Consider the following 23,747-nt stretch of genomic DNA (forward strand, 5'->3'; position numbering starts at 1 on the left):
CCACCTGCACCAGCTTGTAAGCTGCCATGGGAACCCACAGTCTGATGCCAGGCTGAAAGGTGAGGATCCTGTTCATTGCCACCATCCAGGGTCTTTCCGGGTTGAGCGGGGTCTGCAGGCATCCCCACTCATCCCGCCCCCACTCCGTGGAGAGTTGGCTGGCAGTGTGGCTCACCTGCCTGGCCCCTCCTCTGCCAGCTGCTGTGTTCTCCCCGTGGGGGGAGATAAAATTAACAGCCCCAGCTGGACGCCCTGGCAGGCTGCTCTGGAGGTGGGAGTCCCGGAGGACAGCAACACAAGGCAGTGGATCCGAGAGGCCAGGCTGAGCGGCAGCCCCCAGAGAGCATTGCTGCTGGAGACAGTGAGTCTCACAGGGGCACAGGAGTGGGCGGCGGTGTGGGCAAGCCACCGTTTGGGTGCTGGGTCCAGTGTTGCTCTCTGGGGTAAGCCTCTTAAGTCATAGGGTCTCTGTGTGTGTTACTCTGGCCAGCAGCAGCAGTGGCACCACCACTACCACCACCACCCGGCAACCTGTCAGAGCTGCAAATCCTTGTGCCTGATGCAAAATCTAAACCAACCAGTTGCCCTAAGAGGACTAACTCGTGGTGACACCATGTGTGTTGGGGGATCTCTCTTTGCAACTTGCTGTTGTGATTTGGGTGAAGGTTCACAGGGCAGATCAGTTTTCCAGACAATGATTCATCCGCATGTTGCTTCTTGTCACTGATTGCATTCCCCTCAAATCAACATCACTCCCCCCCCCCTCCCCGCCTCCCCATATTTCCCCTTTCCAGTTCCCCTCCCTTCCCAATCCCTTGGAAATGTGTCCGGGAGTGACTGTGGCCCTTTTGCGCCCAGACCATTGACTATTCTTCCAAGAAGGGGCATCTTCCTAGCGCTATTGTTCCGCTGACAGACCTGATGAGTGTTTGACTGAAAGTTGAATCATGGAGGTATTCTATGAGTCTTTCGGGTTCCACCAGTCTCTGTCTGATCAGTAAGCCTGGTCTTGGGAGATGATTTTTAGTTTTAGCCCATGTTTCTCTTGTTCTATCGAGAACCTTCTAAGGTGATCCCTATCCGAGAGTTGGTAGTGGCAGCTGGGTACTATCTATTTCTTCTGGTCCCAGGGTGGCAGGGGTCGATGATTGAGCGGTCCATGACTGCATGGACTCATTGTTCCATATGTCTTCTATTTCCTCCAGGTGGGAAGAGACCACCAGTTGCATCTCAGATGGCTGCTGGCACACTTTGAGGGCCGCACTTTGAACAGGATCAGGCGCATTTTCTTGTGGATGACGTCATGTAGTGGCTGTTCAGAAACAGACAGCCAGGCTCTTCTGCTGAATCATCTCCCGGTACACCTGAGCCATCTTAGCTGTCAACCTCAGAGCCCTGGTGGTGCTGTAGGCTAACTGGTTACTGCTTACTGCAAGGTCAGTGGTTCAAACTCACCGACGGCGCTGTGGGAGAAAGTGGAGGCTGGCTATCTGCACCCATACAGACGTACGGCTTGGAAAACCCGACAGAGCAGTTCAACTCTGTCCTAGTGGGGTGCTATGAGTTGGAACCTATGCCAGGACAATGGGTTGGTCTTTGGGAATAGCGGGAACCTTACGAGAAGCTGTCAGGTGGCCTCTCCAGGCTTTCACCACACAGGGGGCAGGCGGACCTCGTGGGGGCCTCTCTGAATCCATGCACCGAAAGCGTCAAAGGACTCGAAGACCTACCCCTCACCCCTGGTGTCCCATTCTGCTGGAGTCCCAATTCACTGCTTTTTTCCTAAGTGACTTCCTTGGCTGCTAGTCCCATGCGGACCCAGCCTGTCTGAGGGGCTACTGATGGGCTGCCAATCTGTGGCGGCCCCTGCCCTGCCATGCCACCGCCATTTACTTGGCAATACAGCCAGCATGGCTAAGCCCTGCAATAGGAACCTTTTCTGCAGAGATGAAATCTATGGGGTGTGACAATAACAGCGAAGCCAGCCAATTTGGGGGAGGCGTCCGATATTTCCCAGAGGTATACATTACACACATGGGTGCTTTCAGCAGTTACCTTGCTTATCGCTTTACAAGAGAAGTTTTCCTGAGCCCACATAAGCCCGGGGAGCCCAGTCATTGGGGAAGCACGCCTGCCATCTGCCTGGTGCCAGTGGTACCAGCTGGATTCCTCCTAGCAGAGAAGTCTACCTTGGAGGGCAGGGGGGCTGCATCTTGTGGCTCTGAGGGCTTCCTCCCTCCCCCTCTCTCCCCCAGTCTGTCAACCTCCTGCCTCGTGACTTGGATAGGAGACAGTGCTGGCCCAGTGGTAGGATTCTCGCCCTCCATGCGGGAGACCAGGTTCAAGTGCAGTCCACAGTAGTCTGCCAGCGGAAGCTTGCGGGTTGCTGCAGTGGTGCTGACAGGTTGCAGGGAGCCTGCCGGCTAAGAGAGACCAGGAAGAAAGGCCTGCTGTTTACTTAGGGAATTCAGCCGATGAACCCTGGGGATCACCGTGCTCCGATCCAACCAAACGTGGGGTCTCCAGGAGGCTGCCATGACTCTCAGGATTGGGGGAAACCCGGCTCCGAGACCCTAGCCCAGCTTCCAGACCTCAGGGTTGCTGAGCCTCCCAGGGCCTCTACCACAGTGCTTGCCTGGTGTCGGAGAGGGTGTCCTTGTGCCCAGTGAACACAAGGTCGAGTCTAGTTGTGTTTGGTCTATGGCTGCGGCTCCACTACCAGCTAGGAGTCAGGCACTGAAATCCGGTCTGAAGTGAGGTGCCAGGCCCCTGGATTGAACCCCTTCCCCACCCCGGGGCCCAGGTGCCATCTGTCAGTGTCCCCTATCCTGAAACACTCAAATGGCAAGTAGGCCCCCTGTGTTTCCATAGGCCCAGCTCCCGGTGCTGCCCCAACTCCTGAACCCCCCAGCCGAGCCCTAAACCCTACCTTCCCTCTCCCTCCAGCGAGAGATTTCCCAGGGGCCCCTGGGGCCGGCAGTTTTTCCTGTCCTATCAGCATTTTAGGATTGATTTTTCAGTCAGAGGGCAAGTAAATCATTTTTGCTGCTTGCTTCTCATAAAGCAATTTCCAGAGCGTGGGTGGGGAGGGCAGAGTGGAGGGAGAGCGTGGGAGGGGAGGGGCTGAGGAGAAGGGGTGCAGTGGGGGAAGCGGTGTTCTGGGTGTTGCTCTCCGGGGCATTTTATTGTGGACATTTTCAAACTATGGAAAAGCTCCAGTCATTGCGCAGGGAGCACGCATGTCCCAGGCCCCAGGGCCAGCAGAGTCACACGGAATGCTGCTTAATCATCTCAGCTAAAAGGTCCAAGATTTCTAGGGAGGCTTCTCTCCCGAATGGACCAGCTGCCTGGCAGGGCAGACAGAGGGGCCTGTGTTGGGGTGCTAGGGGGTCTCAGAGGTCCAGGTTATGGGGTAAGCTCCCTCTGGCCCCACCCTGGGACCCCATCCCCAGAACTCTGAGCTCTCCAGCCTCCTCCTTCGCCAGGGCCATCCATCCCAGCAGAGTTCCCAGATCTGTGAATTGGGTGGTCATGGGGAAGCATGGAGCTGATGTTGGTGACGTGCTTGGCCCCTGACATAGGTGAGGGCCACGTCAATGCTGCCTGTCTTATTTGTGAACGGGAACCTCCATGCTGGGTGGCTTTTGCCTACATCCCTGGCCCAGAGCTCCGCGGAGGGCAGGGGCTGGTTCCTTCTGCAGGCAGCTGGCTCAGGAGGTCTCAGAGAACTCACCCTTGCGGAGGCCAGTCCGTGGAACTGCACTTGTTTGCAGAGGCTCCCTCAATGCTCCCGGGGACAGGCGCCATGCTAATGTGCTGGGTACACTTCTGTCCTACTTCGATGCCCGTCCCCGGGACCATCTGTCCCACAAGGAGAGATGCCGCCGGGCCACATGCCACCTCCATGGCAGCCGCTGTCATTGCATCTTCCGGCGATATTGGGGTGGGATCCACAGGGTGCTTGTTGGTCGATTTCCCCAAGTAGTGTCCCAGCACATTCTTTCTCGTCCTCCTTGGTCTGGAAGCTCTGCAGGAACCTGTCTACCCTGGTGACCCTGCTGGTATTTCAGATACTGGCGACAGAGCTTCCAGCATCACAGCCCCACCCAAGCCACCACAGGGTGAACAGGCAGGGTGACAGGCAAGAGCTGCTGCCTTTCACCTTCACAGTAGCCACCTCCTCCAGGAGCCCTCAGAGTCCTCTCACTGGTGGGGATTCTCCCACGACTCTCAGGGAGTGCCTTGATCACCCCCCAAGTCTTTATGTTCATTTGGGAAGCCTCTGGTCCCCTTTTGTCTCCTCTATCTATTGGGGATCTCTTCAGGACAGACGCAGGATCTTACATCCCTCGTCACCCCTGCTGCCTAATGTGGAGGCTCTAGGTTTAGAGAGAGACGTAGTCTCGGGCAAGTGGTTTCATCTCCCTGAGCCTTGGTTCCCTGGTTTATAAAATGGGAGCAATACAGGAGGGATGGGCTCCCGGGCTGTTGAGGACATTAACCAAGAGGAGGCTCATCACCACTGAGTAGACCGCCTGGCGTAGAATACGCATTTAACTGGCAGCAGCTTTCATTGGAAGACCTCGGATGACATAGTGGTTACCCATTGGACTGCCATCCCCCAAGGTCAGCAGTTCCAAACAACCAACCGCTCCTCAGGAAAATGTTGGGGCTTTCTACTCCCACGAACAATTAGTCTTGGAAGCTCACACAGGCAGTTCTAACCTGTACTATAGGGTCACCCTGAGGCGGCATCCACTCGATGGCAGTGAGTTTTTGGAGTTAGCTTTTTTGGTAGGAGCCAGTGGCACGATGGTCATCCATTGGGCTGCTAACTGCAAGGTCAGCAGTTTGAAACCACCAGCTGCTCCACCGGAGAAAGATGGGGCTTTCGGTTTCTGTAAAAAGGGAATCTTGGCACCGCACCAGACAGTTCTGCGCTGGCCCATAGGAGTCAGCATCAACTCCTATAGGGTAGTGCGATTGTGGTTGCCAGAGGGGTGAGTGCTGTGCCCCAGCCTCCTCATAGGCAGAGGGAATCAGTCCTAGGATGCCCTGCAGAGAGAGAACCACTGACTCCCAGGCAGAAAGCTTGCAGAAGGACCTTGGCCTCAGTTTCCCCCTCTGTGCAGGAGGCAGTGGGACTCCACCCTCTCCCAGGAGTGCAGCGAGCAGCACCCTTCGGGAGCCAGCTCGGCACCTCCATCGCCACTCTCATCCCAGCTCTGCTGCCGCTCTGCTCACACCTGTAACCTCTCCGCCTGCTCCTTCAATCACAGGCCCCAGGCGCTCAGCGTCCACGCCACATTTCACTGGTCATTAAGGGGCCCGTCCCACGGAGTGGACGTTTACCTCTGTCTGAGCCACTAAATCCAGCTCCCAGAGGCGGACAGCATAAAGCACTGCACTGACCTCCCACTTGTCAGGGCTGACCCTGCACCTGCAGGCTTGCGAGGCCGGAGCTGAGACAGGTGAGCTGGAACAAAGTGAGATGTAGAAGGACCAGGGGTCGCCGAGGGCATCAGAGGGGCTGCAGCCACCTGCCTGGACAACTCAAGGGAGTAGGTGAGTCTCTCCCGCTCAGGTCTGGTGGCCATGGCCCGCCATGTCATGAGAGGCTGAATGGTGGCTCCAGATGTAGGTGTAAGAACAAGTCCTGCCACTCCCTTGCGGTGCGACCATTGGGAGTTACTTACCCCCTCTGGGCCTCAATGATTAAAATGAGAATAATAATTTTTTTGAAGTGGCTACCTCTTTGGGGTGGTGAGGCTTAAAGGAAGCAATGCATTTGGAGTGTTGGGAGCAATGTCCAGCACCCTGTAACTGCAGACTGGACCGCTCTTAGTTTGATGTCCCTGGCACCCTGTGTGAAAATGAATCTCGGGCCCCTGGGACCACCTCAAAGGGGTCAGAAGGGCCTTCAGCCCCTCCTCCGTAGCAGACACATGACCGAGCCATGTGGAGCCACTACCCCTTGCTGTCTGTTCGATTCCGACTCTTAGCGACCTGGTGTGTTTCAGAGTGGAACTAGCTCCATAGAGCTTTCGATGACGGTGACCTCTCAGATGGAGATGGCCAGGCCTTGCTGAGAAGGGGCTCTGAGTGGCTTGAACCCCCAAGCTTCTGGTGAGTGGCTGAGCACCACTGGTGCTTTGAATAAACATGGGGGGTGCATGAGCGAAGCACTCTGCCTCCTTCCCCACGCACGACACCCCCCCTTCCTGGGAGACAGGATGGGGGGTGGTCAGTTCTGTGGCTGCTGGGATGCGCTCCACAGCAAAGCCTCCAGTCCCGGAACTGGGTGATAGAGGCTCCATGACGTTCAAGTCACGCCCAGCTGGTGTTTCAAATGCCAGTCTTCCCAGTATTAGCAGCCTCCGTTTCCCCTCCTGACTCTTCAAGCTTCACACGACTATTGGAAGGGCCGGCTGACGGTGCGACGATTCCACGCGTCCTGGATGGGCAGTCTCAGAAGCTCACGGGGCCAGTGAGACCTTGTCCTATAGGTCACTGTGAATGGACATCGACTCCTGGACAGGGAGGTTTCTGGTCCCTGATGGGAGGAGGCCTGGTGCCTCCGCCCCAGCGTGGACCTTCAGCGGCAGCTCAGGGCTGCCATCCTGCCCACAATCAGAGAGGAGGAGGGTTATTCCTCCATTTCCTAGCGACCTCGCACAACGGAACGGAAAACAATGGGCCCTGGTTTCCAGTCCCCTTGAACTCAAATCCCAGCCCCAAGCTGTGGGCTTTGTGCAAGTCCCCTAACCTCTCTGGGCAGTCTGCCATCTTCTCCCTTGCGAATGGGACAGCCTAGGGCCTGCCCTGGAGAGTGTAGGGGATGGGAAGGCACGTTCATGGAGTGAGTTAGGCCTGCTGCGGGTGCAGGGTGGGCCTTTGTCAAGGGCGCTTCCGCTGTGCGACACTGTGTTCAGAGATGAGGAGAGAGGAGGCTGGACACCGATCCAAGCGGCAGTCAGCAGACTCGGGCCTTTGGGCCTGAAGCTTGGAAGTGACCGTCCTTGTTCGATAACCTCATCAGTTTCAAAGTGCTCCTCCGGGCCCTGGGCCCATCTGTCTGGCCCCTCTCTGAACTGGCTTTCCTAGCTAACCTCTGCGAGCTGCAAGACTCATGGGTGGCCAACTGGCGTCCCTTGGTCAGGTCTCTGACCAAGCCCCGGCATTTGAGATGGCAGTCTCTGGGGCCTTCTCTGAGACCCAGCTTGGAGGCCCCTGGCCACTCCTGCCTCCACCCTCAAACGGCAAAACCAGCTCGTCCAGCTGTCTCTGGCCCCCAGCTGCCTGAATAACTGCACCCCTAGTAGCTCCAGCTGGCAGGGCGGAAGCCTGTGGAGCCCCCAGGCCCACTACCCTGGCCTTCTCCACCCCAGCCGCCCGATTGCTGCTGTCGCTGGCTGCTGAGTGAGATCACATGGCTCCATTGGTACTCTCTCAGAGGACTGTCCCCACGCAGTGACAGACTTGCCGTGCCCCCCACATCTGTTCCCATGTTTCCAATGGGCCCCCATGTACCGAGGCTTCTGCCTTGAAATGCCTCACACGTCCACACCCCAGCAGGCTATGTCCTCTCTGCCTCTGACTGCCCACCCAGTCCTACCCATGAGGCCAGCAGACTCTGGGTGGGCCCTTGATGGGCATCAAGGAGCCATTGCAAATATGCCTCACCATCGGCTCAGGAGGAAACTGAGGCTCAGAGAGGAGAGGTCCTAGCGAGAGGCTGAAGGAGGTAGGGTGGGCTCAGGCTGCCCAGCCCCGCTCTCTTTTCTGATCTCCTTGCCCCATGTCCAGGGTAAGGTCCAGAGTTGTCCAGCCATTGTCCCTTGTTGCAGTTCTGACCCCAGCCCCACTGACTTTACAGGTCAGGGTTTGAGCCAAAAGGCTGGGGAAAAACAGGCGACGCAGTGGTGGCTCCGTAGGGAAATTCTCACCGCCCATGCTGGAGACCTGGGTTCTATTCCCAGACAATCCACCTCCCGCTCAACCACCACCCATCTGCCCACGCAGGCTGCTGGCAGTGTTTCAGCAGAAGCTTCCAGACCAAGACAGACTAGGAAGAAAGGTCTGGGGACATGAGCTGCCCCGGTCTGGTTCTCAGGACCCTTGGGACTCAGCTCCCTAGGAATCCACTGCCGCTCTGGCCTGGCTCCCAATCTGTCCCCTCCCCACTCCCCACTGAGCAAATAGTCCCTGGAGTTCTCAGCCACTGCAGTTGCCCAGGGCCAGTTAATATGATTAGTCCAAGCTCATCTGCTCATGCTCCAAGAACAAGCAATCTTCAGCTCATTTTCAACCCAGCAGGCATCCCAGGAGCGTGGAGAGGCCCGAAGCTCCTGCCTGGGAAACCTGAGAGATTCTCAGGCCAGCAGCCTCCATCCACTGAACTCACCTCTCCCCTGGGCAGCCCTGACCACCAGCTGGGCATTGGCTCTACCTGGGAGACCCGCCACACCCTACAGCCTTCCCAGGCCATCCTGCAAGCCCGGCCTGCTTTCCACCGGCATTCTCCAGGGAGGCTGAACGGTGGGAAAGCAGAGGCCTGGTTGGCTCAGGGCTGCAGAAGCACTAGCTGGCTTCCTTTGTCCATCCCACTTGGAACACTGGTCTTCCCAAACAGAGAGAGAGGCATCGGCACCTGAGTAATCCATCCTGGGAATCTGTTCTTGTTCCTGGGGAGGGAGTTGGGAGAACTGCATAAAGAAGCTGGTCTTAGAAGCCAGGGATCTGGGTCTGCAGGAATCCTGGGTTTCTGTCAGGCCTCGGGGAAATGGCTCGGCCCCCAGCCCCTCACAGGACCTTTGCACCCTCACAGGCTCCAGGGTGATTGTCCTTCAATGGCCCGAGGGACTAGCCAGGGAGGACTTCCTATGAGCTCATTGTCCGAGGCCTTAGGCCCAAGGCACAGCAAAGCCAGACTGGGGGTGGCCACATGGTTTTAAGAAACACCCAGAGTGCATTAGGGTGGACAGATAGATCAATGGAACCGGATTAACAATCCAGAAATAAGCTTTTACATTTGTACTCAATTGACTTTCGACAAGGACGCCAGAAGCCATCAATGAGGGAAAGAAGAAAGGGTTCCGACGCACGATTCTGTAACGACCGAATATGCTCACGCCCAGCAGTGAGGCCAGACTGCATACAGCCCGCCATACACAAATCACTAACTCAACGGATCACAGAACCCAAATGGGAGAAACCAACTAGAACACTCAGAGGAGGAGAAGACACAGGAGGAAATCTGCCTGGTGTTGGGTAGGAAGCCCTTCGGTAAGGTCACCAAGGGCCCAGGGGACAACAGGGAAAATGGATAAATCAGACTTCATCAACATTCTGTCCAGGGTCTTAAAGGACAGCATCTATGAAGGGCAAAGACAGTCCACAAAATGAGAGGAAAGATTTGCAAATCACATCCCTAAAATTTAGGTGAAGAACTCTCGTTGTTGTTCAGTGCCATCGAATTGGTTCTGACTCATAGCAATCCGAGCCCAACAGAATGAACCGCCATCCGGTTCTGAGCCATCCGGTTCTGCGCCATGCTCACAAGGGTTCTCGTGTTTAAGCCCATTGCTGCAGACACCGTGTCCATCCATCTTGTGGAGGGCCTGCCTCGTTTGCTGCCCCTCCACTCTACCCAGCCTGATGCACTTTTCCAGGGACAAGTCTCTCCTGACAGCACGCCCAAAGTACTTGAGGTGAAGTTTTTTCATTCTTGCTTCTAAAGAGCACTCTGGCTATCTGTCTTCAAGACAGATTTGTTTGTGCTTTTGGCAGCCCGTGGTACTTTCGATAGGAACCCTGGTGGCATAGTGGTTAGGAGTCAGGCTGCGATCCACCAAGTCAGCAGTTCAAAACCACCAGTAGTTCCATGGAAGAAAGATGGGCTTTCTATCCCCATAAACAATTACAGTCTCAGAAACTCACAGAGCAGTGTCCTGACAGGGTCCCTATGAGTCAATATTGGCTTGTTGGCAGTGATATATGTATAATTTCAATAGGCTTTGCCAACATCATAGTTCAAATGCATCAGTTGTTTTTGGTCTTCCTTATGCAACGTTCAACTTTCACATGCAAAGGAGGCCATGGAAAATACCACGGCTTGGGTCAGGTGCACCTTAGTCCTCCAAGTAACATGCTGGCTTTCGAGTACCTTGAAGAGGACTTGTGCAGATTTACCCAATGCACCGAGTCACTTGATCTCTTGACTGCTGCTTGCATGAATTAGACTGTGGATCCAAGCAAGAGTGAATCCTTCACAATTTTAATCTTTTCTCCACTTATCATGATGTTACCTATTGGTCCAGTTGTGAGGACGCGGGCCTTCCTTACCTGGAGTTGTAGTCCGTACTGAAGGCTGTAATCTTTGATCTTCATCAGTAAATGCTTCAAGCCCTCCTCGATTTCAGCGAGCAAAGCTGTGTCCTCTGCATATCACAGGCTGTTAATAAGCCTTCCTCCGATCCTGATGCCATATCTTCACATAATCCAGCTTCTCTGATGAATGAGTGATGAGGAATAAGTTTGACGAGAGGATACAACGCTGCTGCACATCTTTCTTGATTTTAAACCAAGCCGTATGCCCTTGTCCTGTCCCCACGAGTACTTCTTGATCTATGACACGTTCCACAGGAGCACAATGAAGTGTGCTGGAATTTCCATTCTTCTTAAGAGCTCTTATAACTCAGTAATACCAAGACAAATGGCCAGTGGAAAGTGCATAGGATCTGAAGAGAAATTTCTCCAAAGATGATGTATAAATGACCACTAAGCACAAGAAGAGATGCTTCACATCATCAGTTATCACAGAAACACCAATTCATGCCCGCCAACCAGTCGCCAAGAAGTTGACTCCGGTTCATGATGCCAGAGTAGAGCTGCATGCCCTCAGGGTTCCATGGCTCATTTTTCAGCAGTGGATTGCCAGGCCTTTCCTCCTCGGTGTCACTGGGTTGATGCAGGCAGACCTCCAGGCCTACAGCTAGCAGACAAGTTCAGCAGCCACCTGCACCCCCCAGCATCTCTGTTCCTAGTTAGTGCTCAGTCTTACTGAGGTCACCTACCCGCCCCCACTGCTCCATCCGCCAGACCCCGGTGTCCACTTAGTATTTGTGCCAAAGGCAGGGAGCTGCCTGTGATGTTAGGTTTTTGTGCCAGGATGGCACCTGTAAGGAGATATGAGTGGAGTTTAGCCTGTCAATCAGGTCACCGCTTGATGACCTCATTTGGAGGTGCCACTCGATAAATGGCTCTCTGGAGGGGGGCCACTCTCTCCCTCTGCCTTGCCCTTCCTGTTGACGAGCCACGCTGAGACCTGTGCCAGCCCTGTGCTGTTTCCACCGCCACTGTACCCAGAAGACTTTTCACCCACCGGCCTGTGATCTTCCTGCTTTCTGCATCCATGCATGTGGCCGCATGAGTCTGAGGACAGATTTATAGACTAGTATTGGACTTATCGACTTGCTCTAGACTGGGCTGGGATGATTTCTTGATGTATGATTGCTTCTTCAGATGAAATCTTCTTTGCACATATGTGAGTGCCACTGGATTTGTTTCTCTCGTCAACCGGCCTAATACACTGCGCCTCGGGGCTGCTGTAGAGGTTTGGGTCCAGGCATTTCTGGGTGGTAATCCCATCGCTGCCACTGACATGCTAGAGCCCTTTGGCCTCACAAAATCTCAGTTTCCTCATCTGTAAAATGGGGCTCTGGGAGGACCCCTGTTTAGCAGGGGTCGAGCCCTCAGCACAGTGCCTGGTTCCAGCCGGAGCTTGATGGAATGTGGTTTTGACCATGAAGAGTTCTGCTCGGTGGTAGGGCTGCCACCCGAGCCCTTGCCCCTTGGCATTCTGGGAGAAGCAGGAGAGCGACAAGCTGTGCTTATAGCAGGGGCAAAAGTCTGGGTGTCTGGCCCTCAGAACATGTAATTGATTGTAGCATCGTTCTCTTAGCATGCTCCCCGACGCCCAGATAACCTGCACCCCCAAGAATTGCCTCAACAACCCTTCCATGCCTGCATATAATGCGCTCCCAGGGCACAGCACACATCTTTCAAATTGGCTTACAATTTATCTGAAACTCAGGTAAAAAAATTGTAATGACTGTGTGCAGCACACACCCTCAGTGTCACCCACGGGGCTCCCAGATGCCTTTCCCACCACGTAGCGGGATGTTACAGGCGTGAAATGACAGCCACTCCTGCATTTTGATCGTCACCGGAGGCCTCTGGAGGCAGCCGAGTTGGAGCGCTGTCAGTAGATTTGGGGTGAGGGTGTGGGGGCGGGGGATGGAGCTGCTCTCCCAGACTGCTCGGTGCTGCCTAGGCAGGGGGGCCTGCACCTTGGCTCTCCCTCCTCCCTGCTGTCCTGGGAGGCTTCTGACCCCAGATGGGGGCTGCCCTGCGCCACTGTTAGCTACCACGGTCCTCAGCAGTCCCTTCTGGTACTATGGTGACCGCAGTCGTCACTGACATGCACTCACTGGGAGGGAGGGTCTTTGCATGTGCATGGACAAAGGGGCTTCAGAAAGTTCTTGGAAAAATTCCATCATCTTGTAATTCCACATTTCCACGATATTTTTGAAGTCCCCGTCTATGTGAGTTGGGGGTCCTAGTAACATAGCAGTGTCACATTGGGCTGCATTCCAAATGGTTGGCAGTTTGAAACCTCTAGCTGCTCCAAGGGAGAAAGATGGGTTTTTTTATTCCCTCGGACGCTTACAGTCTCAGAAACTCAAAGGGGTCGTTCTACCCTGCCCGACAGGGTAGCGAAGAGTTGCCATCGCTCAGTGGCAGTGAGCTTGGTGTGTGTGAGCACAAGGGTCTATGAAATGCCACAACAGGCCAAAGGCTTGAATCCGTTTTCCATTTTGCGATTTACAAATGACTCACATACCAGTTCATAGGAGCCCTGCGGGCACAGTGGCTAAGGCTTGGGCCGCTATCTGCAAGGTCCATAGTTTGAGACCACCAGAGGCCCTGCAGGAGGATTACAGCGCTTCCTACTTCTGTAAAGCTACAGGGGCAGCTCTACCCCATTTCCATAGGCTATGAGTCGGTATTGAGTCGACATTGATTTGATGGCAGTGAGTTTGGGTTTATGAGAACCCAGTTCAAATAGGTTCAGCACCCTGACATGCACCCTTTTACAGATGGAAAAGTTGAGGCCCAGGAGATTCAAGAACTCAAGGTCAACGGTGGATTTAAGCCCCAAGTCTGTATGTCCTTAATGTCTATGCTAAAGGGTCTCCTGCTATATCTGGGGCAAGGTGAGCTGAGAGTTGGAGGGAGAAATGCATTTGTACATGGATAAGAACACTGAGAAGCAGGCGGTTCTGACCCTGATGCGGATATAGCTATAGATGCCGAATAAGCATTTTTGGAGATAGAAGTTTAGATCAGGGGTTCTGAGAGTGGGGATGCTAAACCACCAGCAGCAGCATCGCCTAAGATTTTGTGAGAAATGCCAGTTCCCAGACTCCACCCCAGACCTATTACATCAGGAGCTCTGGGGGTGGGGCCCCGGAATCTGTGTTTTAGCAGGCCCTTTAGGCAGCTCTGCCGGATGCTCACGTTTTAGAACTGCTGCTTCCAACTACTGAATGTGGCTGTGCTGGCCCCACACATGTCACTTCCCCTCCTTGAGCCCACTGTCTGAACAAGGGGACCCTAGCACCCCCTCTTAGTTCACAGGGCTGATGCAAAGATTCAGAGCGAGTGGCCCAGACACCAGAGCGTGGGGAATATACCATGGTCCCATATGTGGACCCCGCATGTCTGCCTATGGGGCGGGGTGAGACAACTGGGACCAGAAGGCACACTGACCTTCAAGAGTGGCCTAGGTGTATAGGCCCTGGCCCAGGAAGTCCCTGCCCCGAGTTTCCAGAGCTCAGGACCTCACTTAACCCTTTACTCCACAGCTGAGGGCACCAGAGTGGAGGTGACACCCTGGGCCTGAACCGATTACACCCTCCCTCCCCGGAGCTCCAGACTCTTCCACCGCTCACATGGGATGTCAGCAACTACCCATCATCGCCCCTCGTGTCTGGGAGGACTGTCGCCACACATCTGAAGGTGCTGAGAGACATGGTTCCCAGACAGCAGGGCACAGGAGAGGGGCTGGGCCTGCCAGGCACGCAGCGTCGGGGCGCGGGTGTGTGTGTCCCATGAGGTCTCTGGGTTTCCTCATCTGAGGGAAACAGACACACAAGTGTAGAGCTGAGCTGGAGCTCGGAGATGATGGCCTAACCCCTCCTTGTGCCAGTCGGGAAACCAGAGCCTGGAGGGAGAGGGGCTTCTCAGGGCCTTTGGTGGATGAATGGGGAATGATAGCTTCAAGGAAGAGGTAATTTTTGAGGGCTTCAGCTCTGTTGGTAGGCACCCCAGAACAAAGCCTCAGCTGGCCTGTCTACCCAGCCTCCTACAATGCAAGGCCAGGGGGTCAGGGGCCTGGGTAGCTGGTATCCTAGAGAGATGTGATGACAGTGTTATGGGTTCAAATCTCACGTCTACCACATGCTGGCTGTGCGATCTTGGGCAGCACGTCCGTTTCTGCATCTGCAGACTGGTACTCATCTGAGGGCTGGGTGGTGGAGCACACAGTCTCTGCTCAGAGCTAGTGGTGAGTTAGGGCACAGCACTACTGCAGCAGCGACCTGGAGGTCTGCTTCTGCCATGATGACAGCCAGGAACCCCGATGGAGCCGCGCTGCTCCCACCCCCGGGCGCCAAGGCACCTCTGATTCCTCTCCATGGCCACTGTGATGATTAGATTTCATGTCCATTTCATGTACCCGGTGAAGGTAGGGGTGGAGTCGAACTCTCAATCAGAACACAGCTTAAAGACCTCCCTTGGCTGGGGGTGGGGTCTTTTTGAAAGAGAGACGCTGAGCATTGGCCTCTCTCTCTCTCTTGCTCCTCTGCTTTCTGCTGGTCAGGGTCCTGGGTCTCACATCCAGGGGTCTTTGACCCTTGTGTTCTGCCCACCGTGGGAGCTGTCGGAACCCTGTCATGTTCCTGCAGACCTGGGACCCATGAGATGCTGCATCCACTGGCCTGTGGTCTCCCTGGTTCCTGCATCATTAGTCGGCGGCTGGGTGAGTCTGGGGGGGCCTCCAGCTAGCATCTGACCCATGGAATTGAGTTGGATTGGGCTGAGCCACTTCCTTGTTATAAATTTCCCTATGGATTAAAAAGTTTTTAAATGAGTGTGTGTGTTGTTGTTGTTGTTAGGTGCCCTCGAGTTGGCTTTGATTCTGTGTGACCCCACGTGCAACAGAATGAGCCACCGCCCAGTCCTGCACCGTCCTCACAGTTGGTCTTCCACCCAGTGGCAGCCTCTGCGTGAGTCCCTCTCAATGAGAGCCTTCTTTTATCCTGCCCCTCTCCGTGAGCAGCCATGGTGTCCTTCTCCAGGGACTGGTCTCTCCCGTGAGATGAAATCTAACCATCCTTGAATCGAAGGAGCATTCTGGCTGGACTCCTTCCAAGCCGTAACTTTGTTCTTTGGGCAGTTCTTGGTATTTTCAATATTCTTCACGAGGACCAGAGTTCAAATGAGCGATTCTTTTCCTGTGGTTCTTATTCAACTTTCACATGCATATGCGGCCTTTGAGAAAAGGGTGGCTGGGGTTAGGCTTCCTCAAAGGAATATCCTTGTTCTTCAACACTTTAAAGAGGTCTTGTGTAGCAGATTGACCTCATGCAACTTGACCTTTGATCTCTTGACTGCTGATTTCATGAACTGATTATAGAGCCATGTAAGAATACTTTGCCCTAGAATCTTTCGAGATTGTAACTCAAGGCTTGATGTTTCTTTCTTTAGTTCTTCCAGGTTAAGATACGTTGAGTGGATTCTTCCTCCTCTGGTTTTTGTACACTTCATTATAATAGTTTACTGTCTTCTCAAGCTACCTTTCGAGTCTTCTGCTCAGCTCGTTGACTTCATCATCCCTCCCATGTGCCTCAGCTGCTCTACAGCCAAGAGCAACGTTCAGGGTCCCTTCTGACCTGCGCTTTGACCTTACCCTCTTTCCCGTCTTCTGAATGGTCGTTTGCTTGCTTCGTGCAGGATGTTCTTGATGCCGTTCCACCACTCCTTGGGTCTTCTGCCATTCGTGCTTAACGCATCCAATCTGTTATTGAGATGCCATCGCGATGTGGGTGGGATATATTGAAGATCGCATTTGGCTCTTGTGGACTTGCTTTCATTGTCTTCAGCTTTAACCTGAATTTACATATGAGAACACGGATGTTCTGTTCCACAGTCAGCCCTCACCTGAGTCTAGCTGCGGATGGAGCTTCTCCTTGGTCTCTTCCCACAACGTAGTCAATTTGACTTCTGCCTCTTCCATCTAGAGAAGTCTGCATATAGTTCATTGCCTTTTGTGCTAGTGAACCAAGGTGTTTGTGCTGAAGAAGTCGTTTGTCTTGCAGAGGGAGGGTGGGTTGGAAAGGGGAACCGATTACAAGGATCTACACGTGACCTCCTCCCTGGGGGACGGACAACAGAAAAATGGGTGAAGGGAGACGTCTGACAGTGTAAGATATGACAAAATAACAATTTATAAATTATCAAGTGTTCATGAGGGAGAGGGAAGTGGGGAGAGGGGGAAAAATGAGGAGCTGATGCCAGGAGCTTAAGTGGAGAGCAAATGTTTTGAGAAGGATGAGGGCAATGAATGTACAAATGTGCTTTACAAATTGATGTATGTATGGATTGTGATAAGAGTTGTATGCGCCCCTAATAAAATGATTTTTAAAAAATTAAAAAAGAAAGGAAAAGAAAATTCCACCATGTGATCACCAGCTTCATTTCTAGCACCAACACCATAGTGTCTAATTACCGCTCCTTCCTCTATTTCTGAGTTTTGCATTCCAATCACCAATAATTATCAATGCATCTTGATTGCGTGTTTCATCATTTTCAGACTGAAGATGTTGGCTACTAGAAGTATTCAATTTGTCCATTATTAGCTTTAGTGGTTGGTGCATAAATTTGAATAATAGTTTTAGGGATTAGATTTCTTTGTATGCAGATAGACATTATCCTATCACAGACAGCATTGTACTTCAAGAAAGATCTCGTAATGTTCTTTTTGACAATGACTGCCAAGCCATTCCCCTTGGTTGTGTAAACTGTATGATTTTCTGGCTCAAAATGGTCAATACCAGTCCATTGCAGCTCATTAATGCCTAGAATATCGACCTTTATTTTTAATGGCTTTCATACTTTGTACATTCGAAGTTCCAATTATTAATTGCTGTTTGTAGCTCATTATTCTCATTTTGAGTCATGTCCCACCGGCAAAGGAAGGTCCCCAAGGCTTTCCTCCAGCCCAGTCATTGAGGTTCACTCTGCTTTGAGAAGGCAGCTCTTCCTCCGTCAGGTTGTGAGTGCCTTCCAGCCATAGGGCAGCCCCCCCCCCTCCACCCGTCTTTTGGCAGTCTCCCTAACAATGCTCTCCTGTCATCTATTAGGGTTTCAGTAACTGATAATGCTTTGATGATGCCCATAGGGTTTTCAGAGGCTCCTGCCTCTGAAGCGGACAGCTGATTTCTTCTTCGTAGCCTCTTCTTTGTCTGGAAGCTCTGCGGAAGCCTGTTCACTTTGGGTGACCTTACTGGCATTTGAAATGCCAGTGACATAGCTTCCATCACCATAGCAATACATAAGCCACCAAACTGACAGACAAGTGGTACATGAACACCTGTGTGGATATATCTTCTAGTAAACTCGGTAATTCACATGGGCTGCCTGGAGGACGGAATGGCAGATAAAGCACATAGCCCAGTGGCCTCCAGGGGCTTTCTCTCAGCTCCCTCCCCAACACCTGGTGTCACACTGCCCAATTACCCTGGAGGTGCTGTTGAGTAAGTGTTGACTGTTAACCTCAATGTTGTTGGTTCAAAGCCACCAGCCACTCCTTGGGAGAAAATTGAGGCTGTCTGCTCCTATAAAGATTTGCAGCCACAGAAACCCTCTATAGGGTTGTCACGAGTCGGCACCGACTCAATAACTGTGAATTTGGGGTTCGTGGTTTGTTTTCTTCCCAGTACTTGTGCCCAGCCACAAGCCTGATGTATCTATCCATGTGCTTGAGGTCTGCCTCAGATCCTGGAAGTAAACCCCCTGCAGACAAACGGTTCTGGTCGAATGTGTCTCTCCAGGAGAGGGCACATAGTAGGTGCTCACTCCGTATTTGATGAATAAATTAGTGAGGACTTGTGTCTCTTTCTCTCATTCGACTGGAAGCCCCTCGAAGCCACTCCCAGGCATGGCAAGCCCAGAGCATCTGGTCCAAGGTAGTAGGGGAGCTGGTTGGTCTGTGAGTGAGTGGGCCCAAGGGATAGGGTATCGTGGCCCTGCTGCCATGGGCTTCCCTGCTTGCTCCTGGCACAGCCCCACAGTGGCTGCGGTCACTGCTCTGCCAGGAAGCCAGGACACCCCATGCACTGCTGCCGCTGCAGGGGTCAATATTCCTGTGGAGGCCTAGCCTTTGGAGGTTTTCCACCCCCTAGAAGCAGCGGCTTGCGACAGGGCCTTTCTGCCTTCATTGATTGCCTGGGGCCGGCAAGCCTTGTTTCCCTGGTAAATAGCATTTGGTACTAAACTCAGGGAGTCTGGAGCCCAGGTCAAAGCTGTGTCCCTTGGACTCAGGGCAGTCAAGCTGCACCTGAATCGGAGAGTGCGTCCGATAAGAACACTGCATATCACCTGCTTTGAATGTGGGGAACTGAGGCTGGGCTGAGCGCTGACTCTCCTGAGGATGCAGCCAGCCAGAGAATCAGGAGACCCGGTATCCAGTGCACCTTCCAGCTCCTCACCTGGTCCTTCCACACCCTGGGAGGACACACCTGGCTGGGGGCAGGCCTCTCTGCAGCCAGGTGTGTGCCTCGCTGGGGTCCCTGGGGGCTCATGGCCTATTTACCCTTCCTCTTACCCGCCCCACCTCCCCACTGAGGTTTCCACCAACACGGTGGTCTCAGACTTCAGCCTGGGGAAAGCGTTCACGCAGCAGCCTGCACACCACCTGGTACTCCCACCAGGGTGCCCTCATGGGTCTCAGCCTGGCCCTGAGGACCGTAAGGGACACACTCTGTCCCATCTGCATCCCATCTTGCCCCTCCTTCTGTGCCATGCATTCTCATGGGTGCCCTTGAGCCCCACTAGGGCCCAGTCTGGTACTGAGCCGTGAGCACCAGGGGGCTAAAGTCCTGAGGTCGGAGAGTCTGTGCTCATGTGAGCAGGGCCTCAGGAGGTAGGTCTTGGGGTGACAAGGCTGTAACATGACCTGGCTGATGCCTTGCCCCTTGAAGGCAGGGGTGGTGAAGGAGAAGAGGGCCCACAGCTAGTACAGCAGGCATTTTGATGGGGGTCCCAAGAACGTGCTGCATGCCCACAAACCCCCATGTATACACATGCACATACATGCCTGTGTGCCTACACATACACACAGCTCTTGCACTCACCCATGACGTTGAGGAATATGTTGCCTGAGGCGAGCACCACCTTCTCTCTCGTGGCTCGGTCGTAGATGCCCACGTGGCACTCGTAGGGACCGTTGTCGGAGATCCGGACCTCAGGCAGCCTGAGGGGAGGAAGCAGAAGTCACCTGGGGCCTGGAAGAGAGTACTGTGCCGGGACCCACCTAGAGACCCCAGGCTCAGCCGACGCTTATCAAACCCTTAAAGCGGCTGGCCCTCATCTGTGCGCAGTGTGTTCTGGGAGGAGGAGGCACCGATTGAACACCAGCTATATGCTAAGGTGAAAGTGCTGCTGGGTTCAGCGGAGCTCCATCTGAATTCAGGATGGCAAAGGGGCCCCTTCCCAGAGGTGCTGTGATAGTGACATGGCTGGGGCATCAGGCGCCTAGCCTGTCACCAGGCCATTGGCACTGGCTCACAACTGTCACCATGCATGGCCTCACTGAGCCCTCAGGAGCCCTCTGCAGGGGGAGCTCCGTTTCCATCTCAAAGGCAAGACGTGGACTCAGGGAGGGGACACGAGCTCGTTGGAAGCAGGGCTGGAGTTCTCTCCACACTATGGGCTGCCACGTTGTGACCAACCCTGGAGATACTGAGAGGAAACAAAATTAAATCCCTGTCCCCAAGGAGGAGGCCCGTGGGAAAGGAGGCAGAGAGGTCAACCAGCGCTCCAAACGCCTGTGGTAAAATGAGCCACTTATCAAAGCTTGGGGTCGCAGGGGGTGGGGTGCCGATGGCTGACACCTTTACTGAGAACTGAATCCATGGAAGGTTTGAGTCTACCCAGAAGAAGGTCTGGGAAGCACCTCCAGGTGATCTTCTGGAAAAATCGCCATCGGAACCCCCTGGAGCCTGCTCCGCTCGGACACAGAGCAGGCTGACCGTGGAATTCCCTGAAAAGACTGTCTTGTTGCTTTTATCAGAACAGACGGCAGGGAGGGCTTCTCACTGGAGGACCTCAGAGGAGGAGGAGGAGGAGGAAGAGGAAGAGGAGGGGGAGGAGGAGGAGGAACAGTAGCAGGAAGGGGAGGAGGCCTCTTCACCCCTGTGCAGGATTCCTCTACCAGGCCAGGTAGCAGAGACTTTCGGCTTTGCACACACAGGTCTCTCACAACTGCCCGCTTCTGCCGCTGAGCACGAACCCATCCAGGAGCCAGGGTGGCGGCTCCCAATAAAACTTTATTCACGACCCCGAGTTTGGAATCTCATGTCACACTCTCGCATGTTCACCTTTCAGGTTTTTCAGCCAGTTTCAGAAGGCAAGCGATAAGTAAATAAAGAAAACCTTTACTTAAATAGAGATAAGTAAGTAAATAAGACAAGTCGAGAGTGAGCTAATAAGTAAAAAAATAAATCTAACACAGGAGAAGGGCGGGGTTGGCCCCCAGGCTGTCGTGTGGAGTCTTCTGGGCATTTCTGTGGGGTCTTCAGGGGGCTGGCCACAGGAAGGTGAGTTGGCGTGTGGTTCCTCTCCCCATGGGAACACCCCTGGGGCAGCTTTGACTCCCGCCCACCCCCACCCTCACCCCCCCCCCCAACGGAGGGACAAGAAGCCCTCATGGTGCAGCAGTTAAGTGCTTGTCAGCTGATCACAAGGCCAGTAGTTTGAGCCACCGGCTGGCCCCACGAGAGCTTCCAGACCCGCTTCTGTAGAGGCTGTAGCCAAGAAGACCTCACAGGCCAGTTCTACTCTGCCCTACAGGGTGGCCGTGAGTCAGCTTCAATGGATGTCACACAACAGACTGAAGAATCCCGACGTGCTGTCAGAGAGGAGCGTTCACGTCCAGCACCTGCAGTTTAAAAGCTAGGTGACAGTGGGCTTCTCTGAGCCTCTGTTTTTAAGCAACATCTTAAGACAAATGGGGCTGATCCTGATAGAGCCCCATGAGGATGGGTGGCGGCCACGTCTCTGCCTGACCTTTGGAAATAGGTCCTCGGGAAGCAGGTCCCTCAGGAAGCAGGTTGGTGGTGTCCAGAGGGACAGAGGGGCAGACCTCGCTCCTTCATCACGTGCTGCCCATGGGAAGAGGGAGGACCCCGAAAGGGTCTGCACCCAGGAAACCCGGGTGGGTGTCTTCAGCGGGCTCATGTCCTCTCTGGGCCTGGTTCCAGGGCTGACGGGGGTCCTAAGCTGGCTACCACGCAGAGCAACAGAAAACCAGGAACAAGCCATGGCCCCTGAGTTGCTTTCCGCCTCCTGGTGCGCTGGGAGTGTCAGAGTAAAGCTTTGCGGCATAAAGTTTCCAATGGCTGCTCTTTTAAAAGAACATCACCAGGCCTTTCTTCTGAGGCACCTGAATGGTGGCCAAGCCTGTGAACCATCTGCACCACCCAGGGACCCCCACCCTCACAGAGCCCCTGATAAATGCCCAGCAATTCTGCCCTACCCCCTCACAGACCGACAGTCCTGCCCTAGGTGGGGAAAGAGGAAGGGGTGGGCAGGGAGAATAGGGGTTAAGAGCTCAGGTTCTGGAGTCCGCCACCGCTGAGAAGGGAGGCGCCTTCAGTGGGATTCTCACCCTTCTCTCCTCCTCCTGGGCCTCCTTTTCCTCCCTCTATTCCATCTGTTTCTGCTGAGCAAGGAACCTCAGACACACTGTCTTCGCATTTCAGCTATTTCCCTCCCTCTCATCTTCAATCTTCAGGCCCCTTTTCCTGGGACTCACTGCCTCTCCCCACCACTCACATCACACCTGGGCTCCCAGTCTCTCTCCCCACCCAGCCCACATTAGCATCCACCAACACCTTCATTTACATAGACTACGCAGGGGCTGGGCTGACATCTGGTCTGTTGCCTGTCACAGAAGACCTTAAAGAATGGCAGCTTTTGCATCAGGGGAACTTTGGTGGGAGGCAGCTGCCTCCTCTGCACTCAGGCTCTCTGAAGACAGCCCGAACAGCAGGGAACCTGCCTCCCCCGGGGGGAACTGCTTTCTGTGTCTGTAACTCTGCCAGACTGAAAAAATAGCCCCTGTGCCAGCCAGCTAGCTTACTGAACGTTACTGAGAGACCGTCACCCAGACTGACATGTTTAGGTGATATTCATCGGTGTCAGTTTGGGAGATGACTGGCGTAGGTGACAGCTATGTGGGTGACATGCTCAGGTGACAGTGCTGTAAGGAGACAGGCTCAGGGGACACGTATAGCTGGTAGCTACCCGAGATGCAATAAAATCATAATGACACGGTTGACACACAGGTGATATGTGCAGGTAACCGACACCTAGCTGAGCCGGGCAGAAGACCTGCTTATCAGATAGCAGCACAGTGACACGTTTAGGCAGTTGTTACACGGATGACAAGCCCAGGTGACAGTAACAAGCTAGATGCTAGGGTGACACCACACAGGTGGTGTAGAAGACAGCACAAGGGACACCTGGATCGGTGCCTTACAAAGAAAGCACCTTCTTGCTTAGATTTCTCTCTACAGCCACATGTTCCATCCACTGGGTTCTCTAGCGCCAAGGATGGACCCCGCCTCCACCATTAACCCAAGCCACAGGCCTGGGCTTGGAGAGCCGCCATGTCTGGACTCCCCAAGCACCATCCACGCCCAAGTCCTGGATCCCTCCCAAATGAATCCATGCGCTTCTCTCCGCCTCCACTGCCACCACCCTTCCTTACCTGGAAGAGTACAGATTCTTGGTCTCTGCTAACCCCTTCCTTATCCACTCTCCAAGAAAGACCCAGATCTTTTCAAACGCAAATGACATCAAGGCTGTTCCCCCCACTACCCAAAACCCTTCAAAGGCTTCTCTCAGCTCTTAAGTAAAGACCAGACTCCAGTGGCAGCTGCCTCCCTCTTCATCTCCAGCCAGCCTCTGCACCGCCTCTCACCCCCCCCCCCCCCCCCCCCCCCCCCCCCCCCCCCCCCCCGCTTCTGTCACAGTCCTCTTTCCAACCCCTCTCTACACTGAGAGAGGTGTCCCTCTCCCCACCCCCACCCCCACTAGGAATCATTTCAAATGCACAGAAGCATTTCTGAGATAAAACAGAGAACCCCCGTGTTATCCCTTGCCCAGTTTTCCTTCCTACCAGGGCTCTAACTGGCTGGCGTGCGTGACCTTCCAGGCTGCCCAGACGCACCGAGAGCCAGGCCCAGCTCAGTGAAAGGCTGCCTGCTCCTGCACCAGGTCCGCCCGCCATTGCCTGTGCTTCGGACCACTGGGATCCTTCGAGTTTTCACTGGCTGGTTTGTAGAAGGAGGTCGCCAAGCCTTTCCTCCAAGTCTTTCTTAGTTCGGGAGCTCTGATGA

The 23,747-nt window shown here is 54.1% G+C and overlaps 1 protein-coding gene across 2 annotated transcripts in view; it reads right to left on the minus strand.

Annotated features, from left to right (window-relative positions):
• Positions 1-23,747, minus strand: part of IGSF21 (immunoglobin superfamily member 21) — a 300,787-nt gene that overhangs the window by 29,380 nt on the left and 247,660 nt on the right. For both annotated transcript variants that reach the window (XM_045299076.1, XM_004705151.2), the window contains exon 4: positions 19,479-19,597. In XM_045299076.1, coding sequence (XP_045155011.1) covers positions 19,479-19,597 — 119 coding nt within the window. The remainder of the gene's footprint in view (positions 1-19,478; positions 19,598-23,747) is intronic.

The sequence above is a fragment of the Echinops telfairi genome, unplaced genomic scaffold (assembly GCF_000313985.2).
Source record: "Echinops telfairi isolate 266 unplaced genomic scaffold, ASM31398v2 ScPeMD7_7457;HRSCAF=8495, whole genome shotgun sequence".
NCBI lineage: Eukaryota > Metazoa > Chordata > Mammalia > Afrosoricida > Tenrecidae > Echinops > Echinops telfairi.